This window comes from Solanum dulcamara, chromosome 12 (assembly GCF_947179165.1).
Source record: "Solanum dulcamara chromosome 12, daSolDulc1.2, whole genome shotgun sequence".
NCBI classification, from domain to species: domain Eukaryota; kingdom Viridiplantae; phylum Streptophyta; class Magnoliopsida; order Solanales; family Solanaceae; genus Solanum; species Solanum dulcamara.
The window spans coordinates 29,264,218-29,283,739 of NC_077248.1; the positions used below are offsets into that span (position 1 = coordinate 29,264,218).

At 34.3% G+C, this 19,522-nt stretch overlaps 2 protein-coding genes across 2 annotated transcripts; one reads left to right on the forward strand and one right to left on the reverse strand.

The window, feature by feature from the left end:
• Positions 1-3,047: 3,047 nt before the first annotated feature.
• On the forward strand, positions 3,048-8,768 carry LOC129877214 (pentatricopeptide repeat-containing protein At2g13420, mitochondrial-like). The gene is made up of 3 exons (XM_055952702.1): positions 3,048-5,226; positions 7,252-7,945; positions 8,377-8,768. The coding sequence occupies exon 1, from the start codon at positions 3,166-3,168 to the stop codon at positions 4,759-4,761; it is 1,596 nt and encodes a 531-aa protein (XP_055808677.1). The 5' UTR covers positions 3,048-3,165; the 3' UTR covers positions 4,762-5,226; positions 7,252-7,945; positions 8,377-8,768.
• Positions 8,769-9,930: 1,162 nt separating this feature from the next.
• LOC129875701 (classical arabinogalactan protein 9-like) lies at positions 9,931-17,408 on the reverse strand. Its single transcript, XM_055950968.1, has 3 exons — positions 17,387-17,408; positions 11,502-12,319; positions 9,931-10,240 (listed from the first exon to the last, which is right to left on the reverse strand). Exons 1-3 carry the CDS (start codon positions 17,406-17,408, stop codon positions 10,163-10,165), a joined length of 918 nt encoding a protein of 305 aa, XP_055806943.1. The 3' UTR covers positions 9,931-10,162.
• Positions 17,409-19,522: the final 2,114 nt, after the last annotated feature.

The following is a 19,522-nucleotide window of genomic DNA, read 5'->3' on the forward strand; positions in this document are numbered from 1 at the left end:
GGAGTGTGCGTAAAGATCATCCAATCCTACATTATGATACAATGTAGGCAAAAAATATGTGTTAGTACATGAAATACACTAAGTATATGAGAAGCATGCATGAACAATGATAATAGGACATAGTCAATATGAACATGTGATGCATGACCAATAGGTTTAAAACACGAGTAAAAGAACTTGAAAGCATTCGTAAATCATAATCACGTCAATGCACCATAAACCATTATCATAATAGCTTATAGCATATAACATATATATATGTTGGATATTAACCTTAACCGACATGTAAGACCCTATGAGCCATAACGTGGAATTAGATGTAACTCCCACACGGAGAAGAGAGAGGCTACTTGCCAAGGTAGACTCTATATCATAAACATAACATAATCATGAGATATATATGGATCCACTAGCTAAGCCATAAAGGCAAACCTACGGTGGCACGTAGTTTGGAACTAATGGTTGCTACTAGGATTCCCTCGTGGATCCCCACCATAAATTTTGCTCGTTTCTAAGTTAATTCCAATGGAATACATAAACATAGGCATTCGTAAAGGTAAATCAACCCATCCAATATCATGAAAATATAACATAAGAATAACTCCTTGAAAGTAATGATCATAACTTGAACATGTGGATACTTATTTTTCTATGCATGCAAATCATCATAACTTGCATATCTTGAGAAAACCTTCCACAATTCATGGATTTATAGTTGAAAACATATTTGAATCATAATTCATAGCATTCATAAATCATACAAGAAAATTCATAGGCTTCATGTTCATAAATCCATAAATCATACTTTGAATTGATAGCATAATTCATGGGTCATTGTAAAATACCTTTAAAACATGTAATTCAATTGAAATCATGCATGAGTAGACTATAATTAATGAATAAAACATAATTGAGTTGACCCATATGCAATTTGAACAAAACCTTAGAATTTAGAGAATTGAAATTGATAAAAGAAGAGAGAAATTTTTGGGACTCCATGCATGGAAGGGATCCATGGATGGATTCCCACGTACCTTGATGAAGATCAACTTGATATCATGAAGAAAAGCTTTGAACCTTAGAACCCTAGCTTGATGGAGAAGAAGAACCCTTTAGGAGAGAATCTTTAATGCCTTAGAGTGATTTTGATAAAATAAGAGGGAATGGTAGGAATTTGAAGGATATGGGTAGTTATAGGCTTATTATAATACCCAAAACCGTCCAATACATTGATAAAATAATAGGAAAAGATCAAAACACCCTTCATTAAACTTGTTGGACTGACCCACGAATAGGTACCTATGAGTCGTAGGTAGTTTGATGGATCGTAGAAACGGTTCATCAATGATCCTCAACACTAAGTCAAAAATCCAAAACACCCTTCATTTAACTTGCCAGACTGACCCACGAACAGGTACCTACTGGTCGTAGATAGTTTGATGGATAGTAGAAACGGTTCATCAATGATCCTCAACACTAAGTCAAAAATCAAAAACTCAGAAACCCATTCTATGGGTGGATTCTATGGTCTGTCAACCTTCCTACAGACCTTCTTGCTTATTCGTAGGAAGAGTTCTAAATCCCTTAAATTTTCCAACTTCAAGAACCCTTCTACGGTCTGACCTACGGCCTGCCAATGGTCCTACGGGTCATAGGGACCTTTCGTCCTGACAACCCTTCCAAGTACTGTAACTCTGAGTCTCTGAACCTCTCCTATGGGTCCTTCCTACGGATCGTAGGAACTCCTACGGTCCGTAGGAACACCTTGTAGGTTGGGTTCATTTTTAGTGAAATTTTCATACCTCAGGACTCTTTCTACGGGTCATTTCTACGACTCGTCAGTGCATCTACGGATTCATTTCTACAACTCGTCAGTGCGTCTACGGATCGTCAACTCCAACTATCTCAAACTCCAAAAAAAATTCAAGTGTTGGGCCTCCTACGGCTACCTTCCTATGGCCTATAGAACTCCCTACGGTCCGTTGGTTGACTCGTAGGAACCTGCACCAGCAGTTTTCCACAATTTTTTCCTGCAGCATTTTCTTTTGTTTGGCCTTCCAACTTTCGGGGTCTTACATTGTGCCAAATCTCATTGGAATTTTATGCCCTTTTCCATTAAAGTAATTTGAAATTACTTAATATATGGAGTCATATGATTGACCTGATTTTGGATTTCGTAATAAATTAAAAAATGTTAGTCGTTAACCCTCTACTCTCAACACTCCTCCCCCCTCCTCCTCTCCCGTCTTCACTTCCTCTATCTTTCGTTATTTGTTTTGAATCTTGTCCACCATTTAAGTTTTAATTTTTTTTAAATAATGAAGAAAAAAGGAGGAAAATAACAACATTCATCAAGAAATTATTAGTTCAATAGAAGATGATTTAATTAAGCAACTATGTATGTATAATGTATTTTTCTTTTGTGTGTACACAAAATTCAAAATCAAAGAATGAAAATAATTTTTTCTTCTATTCCCACCGCACCCCACCATAATAATAACATAAATTAAAAAAATATGAATATGTAAGTTTATTTTAAATTTGAGCTTGTAATATCCTAATTAAGAATAAAAGATTAAGAGCCCGTTTGGATGGGTTTTAAGTTGGTCAAAACCAACTTAAAGCCATTTTTTAGCTTTTGAACGTGTTTGCCTAATGTTAACTTTAAGTCATAAAGTTCTTAAAGTCAGTCAAAAATGAAAAGTTAGGATATCTAACTTTTTATTTCTAAGTGCTTAAAGTCATTTTCTTTGACCATAGAAATTACTTTTATATCCCTTATATTTTAACTAAATTCTCAAACTACCTTTTTTATTCTTTTAACCCTAAAATTCACATCATTTTCCTCATTTAAGCACTTTTATCCAAACACTCAACTGCTTATTTATAAAAATAACTTTCAGCACTTCAAAATTCTAAAAATATTTCAAAATTCTAAAAACACTTTATACATAAAAATTACTTTTTTTTAAGTTCATCCAAACGGCTCTAAAAAGAATAGTTGAAAGAGGTAGATGTGTATTTGATATTAATGGTGACTTGTTTGATATTGAGTAGTACTCAATTTTCTAATGATTTCTTTCATCTGACGTGCCCAAATCATAAATTACAAGCATCTCCGATTTAAATTTGAAAGAGATTCTGTTGTTGCACCATTTAGGGTTTATGCTGTCTATCTGCTCCATCGACATGCTTGTCCGATTGGATTTCCGTTGTCTCTTCTTCACTAAAACCCCCGTCCGTTTACTCCGCTACTTTTGCTATTCAGAACTCCAGGAAACGCCGCCGGCACTTCCGCAATTGGAACCCTCAAACGACGCCGACTTGATTTCTCAGCTACTCCTCCAACACCACAATCCATTTCACGCCATGGAATCCTCTCTTCAGCTCAATGGCATTTCCTTCACCCCTTTCCTTGTCCATCAGACTCTCCTCCGACTCAAACACTCTTCTAAAGTTGCCCTCTCCTTCTTTCACTATTCCCAATCCCATCCCAATTCCACCTCCCTCGGCGACACCTCCACCGCTTTCAATCTCCTCATCGACATTTTATGCAAAGTCCGCCAGTTCGATGTTTCCTGGCAGCTTATTATTCAAATGGACCAGAAATCTGTAAAAACCAACTTCACTACTTTCTATTTGTTGATCCGTAGGCTTATCTCTGCTGGCTTCACCCGCCAAGCTATTCGGACTTTCAGTGAAATGCACATATTTCTTGATCAACAAAGTGAAGATGAAGTCTGGAAATCATACTTTTGTTATCTTCTTGATACCCTTTGTAAATATGGATATGTCAAGGTGGCTACTGAAGTGTTCAATAAAGAGAAATGGAGATTGGAGCTCAACTGTAAGCTTTATACCATTCTGATTTATGGTTGGTGTAAAGTGAAGAATATAGAGATGGCAAGGAGGTTTCTTTGTGAGATGTTGGACAAGGGAATTGATCCAAACGTGGTAAGTTACAATGTGTTATTGAATGGAATTTGCAGGAGAGCGAGTTTGCATCCGGATGGTAGGTTTGACAAGGTAATTAGGGAGGCAGAGAAGGTGTTTGACGAAATGACTGAAAGAGGTGTGGAACCAGATGTGACCAGCTATTCCATACTCCTCCATGTCTATAGCCGGGCTCATAAGCCTGAGTTATCACTTGGGAAATTAAGGATTATGAGACGCAAAGGGATATGCCCGACTATTGTGACGTATACCTCAGTCATCAAGTGCCTCTGCACTTGTGGTAGGATTGAAGATGCGGAGCTGTTACTCGAGCAAATGGTTTCTAATGGGGTGACTCCGACATCCACAACTTACAATTGTTTCTTTAAAGAGTTCAAAGGGAGGAAGGATGTAGATGGTGCATTGAGGTTGTACAGGAAAATGAAGCAGGGTTCCCTTTGCTCACCTAGCGTGAGCACATTCAACATATTGTTGGGGATGTTATTGAAACTGGGCCGAATGGGGCTGGCAAGAGATATTTGGGACGATATGGAGGATTCTGGAGCAGGGCCTGATTTGGATTCATACACATTGTTGATTCATGGATTTTGTGAGAAACAAAAATGGAAAATGGCCTGTGAATTCTTTATGGAAATGATAGAAAAGGGTTTTCTGCCGCAGAAGGCCACCTTCGAGACACTTTACAGAGGCTTAATACAATCCGATATGCTGAGAACTTGGAGAAGGTTAAAAAAAAGGCTTGATGAGGAATCAATAACTTTTGGTTCAGAATTTGAAAATTACCACCTCAAGCCTTATAGAAGGTAATCTGATGAAGTTCTGAAAGGGGTTCAAGGCTGAACAATCTGATGTAAAGCTAAAGAGCTAACTGATATTTCCTGATTAATGGGTAGCTATTTATAATTGATGGTGTAACAGACATCAAGGACAGAAGTTAGATCCTTAGGCGTTAGTTCAGGCTGTAATGGGTGACACCGGGCACATTAAAGGAGACACTCTTCATCTCCAAGGCCCCCTGTGTACCAACAACCATATGCTCTTCCCCCTTACCACCAATCTCAAGGAGGAACATTCTCCCAACCAAGTAATGAAATGAGTCGGATTGAAACTTGTTCAAGCACATGATGGACAAAAAGACACAAACGGATGCTCAAATTGCTTCTCATGGCTTCCTTCAGCAATCTTGAAGTGCAAATGGGCCAAATTTCTCAAGCCCTCAACTCTAGACCTAAGGATGCTATACCAAGTAATATGGTGGCTATAACCCTAAAGGTACAGAGGAGAGAAAACGGAAAACTTTGGGGTAATATCCACAAAATATAAAGAAAAGTCACTACTCATCCTCAGTTGTGGTGAGGATGAGTAAGAAGGCAATGGAATGTTGCTGAATGTTGTGTGATTGTTATTTAAACCCTTTTTGTAGTGCATAGAGTGTTGGGTGTTTTCCCCCCTTATCTTTGGTTGCCTTTGTTTTAAAATGTATATCCAATTCACTGTTTTCTCCTTACTTTGTGCTGCTGAATGTTCTAGTCTGCAGTTCGGGATCTTAGAGCTCAACTCAAGCTGCCATCTATGCTGGTGGTAGTAGTAGTATTTTTTCTCTCATAAATCTGCCTTCTGTATGCTCTGGAATATGAAACCCAAAAAGGGAGGGTGAGAGACACAGACTGTTTGTTATTCCCTGCCATTGTTCCAATTGTTTTGGTGATTTTGTCCACTGCTCCTTTAAAAAGAAGTCCTATGTTTGTTATCTCTGTGTGTCATATGTAGCTTGTTTTGTATCACACGGTAAGTTGCTTGGTACGGCAGTAGAAGTTTAGTAGTTCGGCTAGACTTTGATTATGATGCCATTGGCTGCTGCTGCTCTATGAGTTATTGGGAAGCTAAGCATGAATGTTGAATATTGCAGAAATCTGAAAGAATGTTCAAGTAGTTTGATGTGTATTGCGGAACTGTCAACCAACAGAAGTCAGTTATGCTCTTCTCCCACCTGGCTACCCTCCAGAAAAAAATAGAAAACTAACATAATGAAGTTTGTAAATTTGTAAGTTTGCAAGGTGTATCATGAGTGGAAATGGTTTTATTTGTGTTTCTATTTGTGGATACTTTAGATGCAAGTTCCGTTTTTCGCATCCAGACTAATGGAGGAAATAGAACTGGAGGGTAAGAGCAGCAATTATCTAACATCAAACCAGCCAATAAGATGGAATATTCTTAGGAACTGCAAATGGTGTGCTGGACCTCTTATCTGCTTGAATCATTCTGCCTAACCCTAATGTAGATCCTACTAGCTGAGTTTGGGTTTTAAATTCTTATGAAAAGATTTAGTCTTCAGTGGCTCCTTTCCATCTATACAACTAATTAAGGGACATAATTCTTTTTATTGTAATCAATTTGTTAAGCTGCACTATTTTTTCAACAACACCCTCATAATCACACAATTATCAAAAAACAGGAGAGATGTTAATTTTGTTATTGCATTTAATGGGTGGTGATTTCCTTGTATTTCAACTCCCCTTTGACTGGTATGCTCACACTCAACATCATTTATTTCCACTCTCCTATATTCTATCCCCCATCCTAGTTTTTAAAGGTTATAGTCATTGCTAGTTGAATTTACCAAAATTGCATCATGCACACATGCCGTATGCCCCCTTTGCTAGTTTCACTAAGATTTAAACTCGAATTTGCTTGATGATTGCTTAATAGATCTTCATGCGTGAGAACAGATGATACTAAGACCAAAGTTTCAGGGAATGAATAATTTGTTCCATTAACTTTCCAGAAATCTAGAAGTTACAAAACCTTTTCTGGGTTTTTATTCTTTATTTCCATTTTTTCTTTTTTATTTTCCTTCTGAGATCAGCACTATGATTTGTTAAATAAACCTGTGTTCATCAAGAGTTCACTAGACCGAAGGTAAGTTATCTGGACATCGATTTTAATTTCAAGCTGAAATGTAAGGAGAGGAGATTGTACTTCTAAGTATCTTTGATTGTTGGCTGAAATTCTTTATTTACTGGGGCACGGTTCTGTTGGTGACATAGTTCCTGGTTATCTTTTGACTTGCTCTATATGAGCTCAGATGATGCTTAAATTTTTTGATGCTTTTCATGTGTAGTTTATTAACCTTTCCATAGCTCCTTGGGCGTAATTTTTTTGTAATTTAAGCATGTTTGGTGCTTAGATTTTTGGACGCTTTTCGCATGTAGTTTGTTTGACCTTTTCATCGTTCTTTCATGGGCTCGCTGGCTCTGATTGCATTCTTGCTTATATCTTTTCTTGGTTTGATGCCAGAATTTGGTTGTGGAGACGGATAAGAAAGTGAAGGAGTTGCAAGATAACATTGTTGCAGTCAATTTTACTCCACAAAGCAAAGTGGGCAAGATGCTAATGGATATTGTAAGACACATTTTGAGGAAAATGAAGAGATCGAAACCAGGCTAATGAAAGAATGGTATTAGATGATTTTCATGATGAGTGGGGATATCACAACTATTCTACCTGGTGGGGGTGCCCATGTGACTCGTGATGGGCGTTTGATTATTCTAAGTCGAGATTGTGGTCTTCACGTTGTCGAACAATCAACATTCTTTCTTTAGTTAAATTTGAAGTCAATATGTTTTATAGAAAAAGGAACCCATGCAACGATAGAAAATCCATTTTTTAGAGAGTCTGTCTTAAGACAGGCCCTAATAGCAGTTGTCGCCTACTTCACTGAGTTGTGGTTCTAAAAAGAAGATTTAGCTTGGTATATTTCATCAAGAGAAAGCCATATCTATATATAGAAAGAAAAATCAAAATTGCGGAAAGCGGAGAAAGTCGGTTACCTTTTGAATCAAAGTAGCGACAAGCCGAGTATTATGACTATAGGGGAAGAAGCAAAGCTTCGTAGACAACTTCGCTTCCTCCTCGCTTCTTTCCTGGCGACTAACTTCTCAAGTGGGCAGCTTGGTAAGCAAGCTATCTTCAACTAAAGGAGCTCTCAAAGGTCATTCTTCCCCTCGTTCTTTTTATCTTGGACATTGAGATGTTCATGCAAAGCATAGGCTAGACAAGCAATAGACTTCACACCAACCCAATCGTGAAAAATTCTTGCAACTACGGAAACTACAACAATCTCCGTGAACAGATGCTTTGTCAGTTCATTTTTTATAGAACTTCAATTCCATAATTAAGAAAAAGAAAGGCATAATTAAGAAAAAGAAAGTGTAAAATATAAAATTCTTTTAAGTTCAAAAGTACCGATAGAAAATAAATTATTTTTGCTCAAAACTGAATTTAGAGATGGAAGAGACTAGTTTATTCATTGGTTACCTAATTCCTAGCTTGTTTTTTCCTGGTATATTAAATTATGATGGTTGCTTTAAAGGTGATAAATGTGAAATGTTACATAAGTTCTGTTTCTTTCTTCACTTGCAGATGCATGAATTAACAATGAAACTGGCTTTGCAGAAGTCTTACAATGATGAACTCTAAAGTCAATTTGAAGGTTAATGTTCTCTCCAGTTACTTTATGAAATACACCTCTGTTTTCCTTCTGGTTGGGCTGGGAATTAGTTTTGTTTGCTTCTCGTTTTATTGTGATTGTCCTTAATGTGATTCAGGGGCGGACCCACGTGGTATGCAGGGGTTTCATTCGAACCCCTTTTGTTAAAAAGATAATTTTTTTTAATTTATGAGTATATATTTAACATTGAACCCTCTGAACATAAGTCAAGGGATTAGCTCAGTGGCAATAGAGGCTCAATATTTTGCCTTAGCTTGTCTCAGCTCGCGGGTTCGAATCCGAATAAGCACATTTTTTTTTCTGATTTTAGGTTATAAAATGTTGAACCTTAAAATTCCTGGTTCCGCCACTAATGTGATTGTTGTATTGGAAAATATTCTCCACAAAGAATATTATTTAAGAAAATTATTTTCTGGATCATTAATTAATGTTTTTCCATGGAAAATGTATTGCCTCAAGAGATCATCTTCATGATGATTTTCTATTGTTTTGTTGAATAGGAAAATAGCAGATATATTTTGTGAGATATAGGGTAAGGATAGTTACAATTAGGGCTGTACAGGACAAACCGATAAACCGCACCAAACCGACAAATCGAACCAAACCGGAAAAAAAACCCGACTAGTGGTTTGGTTTGACTTGGTTTGGTGTTTGAAAAAAAAAACCGACCATTATAGGGTTGGTTTGGTTTTAACTAAAAAAAGTCAAACCGAACCCAAACCGACCCGATTATAGATATACTACTTTTAAATTATGTTATACATAAAAATATTTATTAAAATGTAATTTATAAATATTTTTTAAATTTTTTTCATAATTTTTGTTTTCTTTCTTACATTTAGATTTGGACTTGAGTAGCTCATCTAAATAATATACAAAAAAAACTTATCTTATAAAGTTATATTATAAAGTTAAAACTTCAAACAGTGTTGTGCCTCCATCTTATATGTTGATATTTTGTACTAGAACTCTTTTTAAGAAGCACTGCTCTGTGCTTTTTATTAGATACTATGAGAAACCCAAAAAAATCCGAAAAAACCCAAAAAACCTGAGAAATCCGAAAAACCCGAAAAAACCCGAAAAACCCGAGAAAAATTGATATCGAAAAACCCGTCTTTTATTGGTTTGGTTTGGTTTATAGATTTAATAACCCGACACAAATGGTTTGGTTTGGTTTGTAAAAAATCCGAACCAACCCGATCCATGTACACCCCTAGTTACAATAGTAGAATAATGTGTTCATAATATTGGTAATTTGGTAAAAATCATAATGAACCTTTATATCATAGATTAGTACAAAAAAGGTTATTTACTCTCTTAAGTATGTATAACTTATATAGATTCAACCAAGTATGAACAAAATTTAGGAAGTTTGTAACTGGAAATGACTTCCACTTCGTAATACCAAATACGTCTAAGAATCTAGTTTGATTGCGGATTTGAATTGTGGGGAAAGGGAGAAGAACTAATATATTAAAATATATAGAAATTTCAATTAAAACACAATCCTCTCAAAATACAAAAATTAAGCTCCCCTTAACAAGATCATCCAAAAAAATCAAAGTGAATATGTAATCCAAGTACAGGCAAAGAAATGGGCCGTCATCATCATCATCCTAAGCTAAATAAAGAGATAGCAATTCATACATATAGAGGCGAACTAAAACAAATGATGCAGGATGAAAAGAGAGTTCTACATTAGAAGCAGAGTAGACCCCATCCTAAGACCAAGCTTTTCACAACAATTGTTGACAACTTCAGGCCCTCCACTCCACTCTGTAAATTAAACATGCTTCATATCAAGAAAATTGACTATAAAAATAATTGCTTTTAATAAGAGTTACTAATTAAATAGGATTACCGGCTTATTAAAGTAAAGGAACTTAGGAAACAAAGTATCATATAATTACCGTTTGTTTTGTCCTTATTTTTGCGGATGTTGGTCCATTGCATTTTAAATGAAAAAAAATTCGGAGTATAATATAAAAAATTTACCATGTTACCCTTTAGTTTTGAAGTAAATGAAAATAGAGCGATTATAAAGTCAATTGTTATTTGGTCTTCTAGAGGTATTTAATCCCTGTAAAGCGAAATCCACTTATAAGTTATCTCATGTTGAATTAGTATATAAAATAGTAGTACTGGAATTGAAATATAAATCTTATATAACAAAATGTTAACCAAATTACGTATAAAACAGTGTCTAATTTCATAACCCAAAAATTTATTTTCTCAAATCCTTGATAACCAAACAAAATCCAATAACCAAGATCTTCGACGAACACGTTCAGAATTTCAGATCTATGGTATATCAATGTGAATTTTGATCAACAATTTATAACTGCAGTCAGTGAGACAATAAATCGTGGCACATACATAATGATCCTAATAAATTCAAGGTAGAGCAATGGGTGTGGGTGTATGTGGGCTGTTTATTCTATTAGTAGTACACACCGCCAAAGCACTAATCAGACAATAAAACGTGGACAAAGCTCACACGGCATCGACCATGCTGATCCCTGAAGCTCGTTAAACTGAAAACTACTATCTCTACACAAACTAATTAATTTTAAAATAAATGATTTACTAACTTTTTTTTTTTTGGTAACGTAGATTAATTTATATTAGATCAAAAAACAAATACATGGGAGCTAGTATTTCCAACAATGGAATACAAAGAGTGAGTACTAGTATCTATAGTATCTATTCTATCCTTAGAGCTAGAAGGATGATTTATTATACTACACTGATGAAGTGTATCTTTATCAGCTCTATTAGATTATATCTACATCTTTATCTAGGTATAACGTATCAATTTTTTGTTACGGATAATTACTCACTATACTAAACTGTCTAATTTAGTAACTTAGTTAGAGAAAGATTATAACTAAAATTAAATGTATCTAAAGCATGCAATTAGACCACAAATCCAACATACGGGATCCCAACTAACTACTGATTTAGATCTTTAATTTTAAATTATGGAATGACCTCTTAACTTTATATGATTAACAAAGAAAATAAAATGCGCATGTACCTGATCAGTAGCTGCAGGAGATAAAGCTCCTAGACTCGGGGCTAGGGCTGGAGCTCCAGTGGGGGGTAAAGGAGGACTCGAGCCCAAAGGAGATGGTGCCGGAGATGTCAATTTCTTCGCGGGAGCCGGAGCAGGAGTTGATGCAAGTGGCGCAGGAGAAGGCGCTGCCGGCGGAGGTGGAGAGTTCACTGGCGGAGGAGGAGAAGCAGTAGGAGTAGGAGGTGCCGGTGGTGGAGAAGTTACAACGGGAGGTGGGGATGAAACTGTGGGGGGTGGTGAAGCAGTAGGCGGTGGCTGAGCCGGTGGCGTTAGGGTGTTAACTGGAGGAGGAGAACCAGTGGGTGTAGGTGGAGCTTGGGTAGTGGGTGTAGGTGGTGCCTGGGTAGGTGGCGCTTGGTTAGTGGGTGTTGGAGGAGCCTGGTTAGTGGGTGTTGGTGGTGCCTGGGAAGGTGGTGCTTGGGTAGTAGGTGTTGGGGGTGTTGGGGGTGCCTGTGTGGGTGGTGCTTGGTTAGTAGGTGTTGGTGGTGCTTGGTTAGTAGGCGGTGTTGGTGGCGCTTGGTTAGTAGGGGGTGTTGGAGGTGCTTGACCACCAACTCCAGCTATGATAATGCAGATCATAAATCCCAACAAAACAGCATTATTCCTACCCATCATTTTGACAATGGAGAGGAGGAAATTGAAGGCAAATGGAAGAAGAAATCTGCTAGCTGCTTGGAAATAGAGAGGTTTGGGTAGTGAATATATAAGGGATTTTCTAAAAGTAGTAGTATATTGTGAAGATTGGAAAAGAAAGAGTAGAAAGGTGGCAAATCCAATTTCTAGTGGCACAGTGTGAGTTGTGACTACCGAATGCTTATATGTTGTTATCTTACGTTGGTACTAAAAAGATATTGACTAGATAGGCTACGCCTTGTATTGCACTTTACTTAACCAAAGACTCTTGTTGGGGCTGTCTTTTTCTTGACATATTGATACTGGTGTTCAAGAAAAATCTTTTTTTTTTTCAAATGACAAATCGAATCAAAACGACTTTAATATTTAATGGATAATTGGAGAGGATTCAAATTTGTGTATTTAAATGTTCGATTCTGATGTGTATGGTCATGATTCACACGACATATTTATTGAACTCCTATCCTACATCTTAATTTCCTCTTTGACGAAGAACAAATCATAAACAGCCCTAGTTACTAGAAAACAAAATATAATCTGTCTTTTGAGATATTTAGACCTAAACATTATAGTGTAATAAAATGGTATGGTTAAACCTTAAAAGGCTAAACATGCTAACATGAAGTGGTGATAATGATAATGTAGCTCGTGGAGAATTTAGAATTTAAGCCATATGAATCTAGTTTTAAATCTAACTTTGCTCCTTTTGTATTTTTTAAAATCATGTATTTATATCTATCATTTATTTATAATGGATTTCTATAAGTGCGGCGAAAGAACTTTATCCATATGAATCTATTACCAAACCGTTGCATCCGGTTTTGTTTCTATCGACAAGGTAGCGTGGCATCCCTATAAGTTCAAACGGTGCAGGAGAAAAGAACGAAAAGAATCGATTGAATTTTTTTCTTCAAGGAAACAACACCAAGCACACTGTTATTGGTGTTAATTACATGTTCAAACAACAATTTTCCTAATTATATTTTTTGTTAGAAAAATATTATTATGGATATATGTACTTGACGTAACGGATAAATATATCTCAGATATACACGAGTCAAATTATGTGTAATTTGTTTTATATATATTGTATTCAAGTATGATTCATACGTATTTGAGATACACTAACTCTTGTTTGCCTACCTCCGTCTTTCGGTTGTCTCTCTCCCTATATATTTGTGTATCAGAATGTACTTGAATTTCAAAAAAATTATGTATACGTGTATTCAGTATAAATTTCATGTATTCGTGTATCCAAAATCAATTTTATTCAGTGTGTATTATAGCAATTTCACTCCGTGTATCCGATATAAATTTCATCAATGTATTTAATATCAAATACTTAATATATTTATGCATAAATACATGTATCTAATATCAAAGGCGGAACCCATCGGTGGCCCCTCAAAGTTGGCACCAACTTTCACTTAGACACTTCAACTAAGATTTGTTCATTTTAGACACCTCAAGTAAGGTTCCGATGTGTCATTTTGATACTTTTTTTTATAATCACTCAAATATCTAAAGTGTGTGTAATACACTTGCCGCTGATGTGTAAAAGTGACCAATTAAATGAAGTGAATGACCACTTTTTTTCTAATCAAAAGTCATTATTTTAAAATTATTTTTGATATATCTGTCACGTTTCTTCATTTAATTGGTCACTTTGACACATCAGCGTCAAGTGTATTACACACACTTTAGATATTTGGGTGATTGTAAAAAAAAAGTATCAAAATACACATCAGAACCTTACTTGAGGTGTCTAAAATGAACAAAGCTTAGTTGAGGTGTCTAAGTGAAAGTTGGTGTCAACTTTGAGGGGTCACCGATGGATTAGGCAAATATGAAAATATATATTAATGCATTCATTACTTGCCTCTAAGTGTCATCATCACCTAATAGGAAGAGGAGTGAGAAAAAGAGGATAGAGAGGGAGAAAACGGGGGGGGGGGGGGGGAGAACAGAAGGAGGGGAGAATGAGGAAAAACCAGCGAGAGAAAGAGAGATTACATAATTATTTTAAGTAATTAAAAAGAATTACTTTCTCCATTTTTATTTGATTAATTTACTTTCTTTTTTAGTTTATTTTAATAAAAAATAAAAAATTTGTTTACTTTCTTAAATTTCGTGTCAAGCTAAAATATATCACCCAATTTAAAATATTAAAAGATAAAATAAGATAAAAATGTTTTTCTAATTAAGTAATTTTCCCTTTTCTTTTCCTTATCTAAAATAGTTGCATGCAGGGAGAAGGCATGAATGATGGACAACAAATGGGTGGCCCAATGGTTGGTATTGATTCGAAAGAAAGGAAGATCATTCGACGTAATTGTGAAGCCATTTTGCTTGCAAAGCTATTAGCTTTACTCGGACAAATATATCTGTTGACTATTAAAAATAAATTTAAATATATTTTTTTATTATATTTTTGGATTAAATATATATTTTTATTATATTTTTTGTTTAAATATATCCCTCTAATTATATTTTGGTATAAATTTGTTCTTAATTTTAATGGAATAACACTTGAAAAACTCAAAATTAAATAATTTATTTTTAATTTTAAATATCTAACTTTTTTAGGAATAAATAAAATTTCCAAGTACTAATTTGAGTTTTTTTCTTAAAAATGACAATACAAAATGCATTGCATAATTTTAAGTACTAATATATGAAATTTCTTAATACTAATTTGAGCTCTTTTTTCTTAATGAGATAATCTGAATTTCTTTAGTTTGAGATTTCTCTCATTTATTTTTTTCCCTTTTTAACTCTTCGAAGGAGTGCCCTTCTTAGGCTTTATGCGCATCATTATTAGCTATTTAGCTGTAATATTGATGATTATTCTGTGAAAGATAGTTTTTTCATACTCCGATATGCTTCAATCCAATCAAACACTAACTGATGCCTACATTTAAACTCAAATTAATAAGAAATTTCATGTATTAATACTTAAAATTATGCAATCCATTTTATATTATTATTTCTAAGGAGAAAAATAGTACTTGAAAATTATATTTATTTCTAATAAAATCAAATATTTAAAATTGAAAATAAATTATTTAATTTTGAATTTTTCAAGTGTTATTCTGTTAAAACTAAGGGCGAATTTGTACCAATGTATAATGAGAGGGGTATATTTGAACCGAAAGTATAGCAGAAGGAATATATTTAGCCCGAAAGTATAACGAGATGTATATTTAAACTATTTACAATAGTGCAGGGGTATATTTGACCCTTCTTTGTTCGATTTATGCAGTACTTTTCATTTTTTGAGGTTCTAACTAGGTAAACATTGGCCAATATTTTAAAATATATTTTTATATGAGAAGATTATAACTTATAATATTTTTCATATAAATTTCTAGTATAAAATAATGCAATTTAAAAATATTAAGTTGATTTGATTGAATTTAACTTTAAAGATTAGTTAGTTTGACTCTAGATAAATTAAAAGTGTTGCATAAATTTGGACATGAAGTTATTTCCAACCCAAAAAAATAAAATTTATCATGATAATAATCCTGAGCAACAGACAAGTTTGTTAAGTGGGAGATCGTCACGCTACCTTTTTAAAAGCCTAAATCATGAGATTTGCATTATCATTATACCTATATAGTTCTCTTTGTTATCATAATTAGGTTCATCCGCTTCTCATTCTTTATTTCTTCTAGCTCTCATTGCCCATCATTCTAAATTAAGTATTACATTCTGGCACCTTTCTTCCCGTTTAGCGTTGTTTGTACTCAACAAGTTAATAATAAACAGGATCCTTCGTACATCCCATGACATGCACACTACTAAAAAAATTGTTAAAAAAACGACGAAAATAACAGGAACGGACTGCGTCACTCAAAAAAGCAACGGAATTTGAGATGCTGTCCGTTGTTTTTTTTTAATAATTTTTTAAAATTTTTTTAATAAAAAGCGACAGACAGGGACTATATGTCCGTCACTTTTTTTGGCGGATTTTTGCGCCATATATAAATATATTTAAAAATTAATTATAAAATAAAAATAATGACGGAGTCCGTCGCTTTTAATTGAAAATAATTAAATATTATTTAAAATTGCGACTCCGTCCGTCGTTTTTTATTATATTTTATTTATCATTTTTTTTAAATAAGCGACGGATAGCGTCTCCCAGTCCGTCGCTTTTTTGATCAAAATGGCGGTCAACTACTTAAAAAAAGCGACGGACAGGGCGACGCTATCCGTCGCTCTTTCTGAAATATTTGAAACTCAGACCCGACTTTTTTCTCATTTCTTCTCTCTCTCTCTCTCTAAAACCTCCCCCTTCTCTCTAAAAATTCCAACCCCACCCCCTCGCTGCCGTTCGTCACTGCCGCCGCCACGCCCTCTCCCGTCGCCGTTGTTGCCGCCGCCCCTCCCCACCTTCAGCCTCTCTCTCTGTGTTGTTAATAAGGTTAGTTAGTTTTAGGGTTTTTTTAATTTTGAAAAAAAAATTATTGATTTGTTAGTTAATTTATTTCATTTAATTTGTTTAATGTATGGTACTAACATAGTTAATTTGTATATGTAATTTTGAATTGATGAATGTTAGAAATCAGATTTTAGGTCCTTTCTTTGAATTGGGATTATTTTTTTTTGAATTAAATTGTGAATTGAATATTTTTTGGAGTTGAAATTAAAGTGTTGTTGATGTTCAAATGTTATGTTAAGTTGGTTAGTTCTTGAAGTTAGAATGTGAATGAAAATTTTAGGGCCTTAGTTTGAATTGTAGTTTTTTTTTAATTAGATTTTGAATTGGTATTGTGTTAGTTGGACTTAAAGTGTTTTTGAAGATAAAATTATGGTTAGAACATGAAGTAATTAGAAATTAAAATTTAGAATTTTTTATGTTTGGAAGATATTCAATTTAGAAAAATATTTGGTTGATTGATTTTTGATGTTTGGAAGATATTCAAGTTATGAACTTGGACTTTAATTATTATATGAATTAATTAATTATAACTTGAATTAATTAGAATTTGTAGTCTCGATGAATTGTAGTCATTATGAACTAATTAATTAAGCTTGAATATATGTAATTTTGTAGATGGATCATCGTTTGTGGATGTATAATGTTTTCCAAATGACTAAAGAATTATGTAAGTGTGAAAGTTTATATTGAATCAATAGGTATAATGTTTTCACTTTATAGTAAATTGTATTATTTTGAAATCAATTTGTAGGTTTATGATGAATACTCAAGTGTCGAACATTCGCCATTTGTGAGAGAGATCGCACTCGGGCCTGGATCTCATATTCATACAATGAATAAATATTGTGTGAATGGTTTTAAGTTTCAAACTGAAGAAGTTTCTATGCACAAGAAAACCAATAATAGTTGGATGCTCGGGCACCTTCGAGTTGGATGCTGCCTCATATATTTGAAGAATTATGCCAGTATTGGGATACCAAAGAATTCAAGGATTTGTCCGATCAAGGGAAAAAAGCAAGAGCCAGTGTAAAGGGTGGCTCGTTGTACACCGGAGGTGCAAAGAGTGTTGGTACGATTCAGAGGGAGATGGTAAGGTTTCTAAATTTTAAGTTTAAATTAATTTTCTGAAATAAATTATTTGATAAAATATTATTTTATTAATTGTATTTTTATTTATAGAAAAAAGAATTGGGACGCACTCCCTATCGTCATGAAGTCTTTAAAAAGACTCATGTAAAGAAAAAGACTAATTAGTCGGATCTGGATGAGTAGGTGGAGGAAAGGGCCGAACGAGCCTATGTAAGTTATTTAAGATATAATGTATAATATATTTTGATTCTAAGTTTTATTATTATAACTTTTATTTTCTAATATGTAGCAAGATTATGAACGGCACATACGTGAGATGGGAGATTCGGTTCAGCTAATGCCTGAACAGTCCACTCAATTTAGGATAGAAAAAGTGGTTGGAGACAGCCACAAGGGCCGAATATATGGAATGGGCTCTAGGAATAAAGTACGACGACTCCAATCAGGTTTAGAAGGTATTGAATCATCGCGTCAAGTCGAGGCCATTGACGGGGTTCAAATAGCTATAATGTCTCAACAAATTGCAGAACTTATACGCGCATTGGCAGAATCAGAGAAAAGAAGGGACGCGGATCAAAAAGTATGAATGAACAAGTTGAGCAAATTAAAGAACAAGTGTTTAACCTCGCCCGTCAGCCTCCGCCCCGTTATTCAAGAGGGTCCACTCCGGATGATTCCGACGATAGTGATGAATATATAGCAAATAGTCCTTAGAGTTCCTTATGTTAGTTTATGAACATTTTGAAATTTTTTGTTAACTTTGAAACACTTTAAATCGTTCTAAATTATGATTTTATTCGTTTTAAGTGTTTAATTATGTTTGTTATTATGTATTTTGTGTATTTTATTTATTGTTATTTGTGTTTGAATGGGCTGAATTGAATTTTGATTGCAGGTGAGCAGCAGAAAATGTTGGAAAAATGAGACGGATAGGGTCCTTTAGTCCGTCGCTTTTCTGGATTTGTTTTTTATATTTTCCCAGAAAAGCGACAGATAGAGACTCAAAGTCCGTCGCTTTTCTGCAAAATTTTAAGAAGACCAGTATAAACAAAGCGATGGATGGAGATTACTAGTCCGTCGCTTTTATTAAATAATTATTTTTTAAAAAAAAATATAAAGACGGAGTCCGTCGTTTTGTTTTATATATTTTTTAATTAAAAAAAATTAGGGGCGACGCAGTCCGTCGCTTTTTACGGTCCTATCCGTCGCTCTTTCAAAAACGTCGAGCAAAAAAGCGACGGAAGTGAATGCGTCACTTTTCCGTCAAGTTTGACCAAAAAAGCGACGAAGTCCGTTGCTTTTTTGCGTCGTTTTTTGACAGTTTTTTAGTAGTGGCAGCTAGTACATATTAAGAGGTTTCGAATTTTAAAACATATCTTTAAACATCAATTTCAAATATTCTATATTATACATTTAGAAATCACGTAAATATTTGTTTGTATGTCAAAGAAAAAATTTATTTAATAAATAACTTTATTATTTTATTAAGTACGAAAAGAGTAATAAAACTGCTTGAAGAGCAAAAGAAATATTAATGTCTTTTGAAAAAATACTGAATTACATTTGCGATACAAAACTCAAAATATATAAAACTACCACTTGATAATTGTAACAAGAATATGAAGTAACTGAAATTTTATTTTTATATGATTGAGATCTCATTAAAAGGAAATAATTTGCTATGTGTGAAACTAAACGAGTTGTTTTATAATTAGAAATTATTAAATTAATGAGGAATATACTTGATAAATATGTATTTATAGTAGGAATTATTTGTTTCTTCAGAATAATCAAACTCTACTTTTCCTTCTTT

Coding starts and splice junctions, on each gene's coding strand:
- LOC129877214 (XM_055952702.1), top strand. CDS start 3,166: ATGCTGTCTATCTGCTCCATCGACATGCTTGTCCGATTGGATTTCCGT.
- LOC129875701 (XM_055950968.1), bottom strand. CDS start 17,408: ATGGCGAATGTTCGACACTTGA. Junction 12,320..17,386: donor GGCGAATGTTCGACACTTGA/GTATTCATCATA, acceptor CTGTGCCACTAG/AAATTGGATTTGCCACCTTT. Junction 10,241..11,501: donor CTCCTGCAGCTACTGATCAG/GTACATGCGCAT, acceptor TTTAATTTACAG/AGTGGAGTGGAGGGCCTGAA.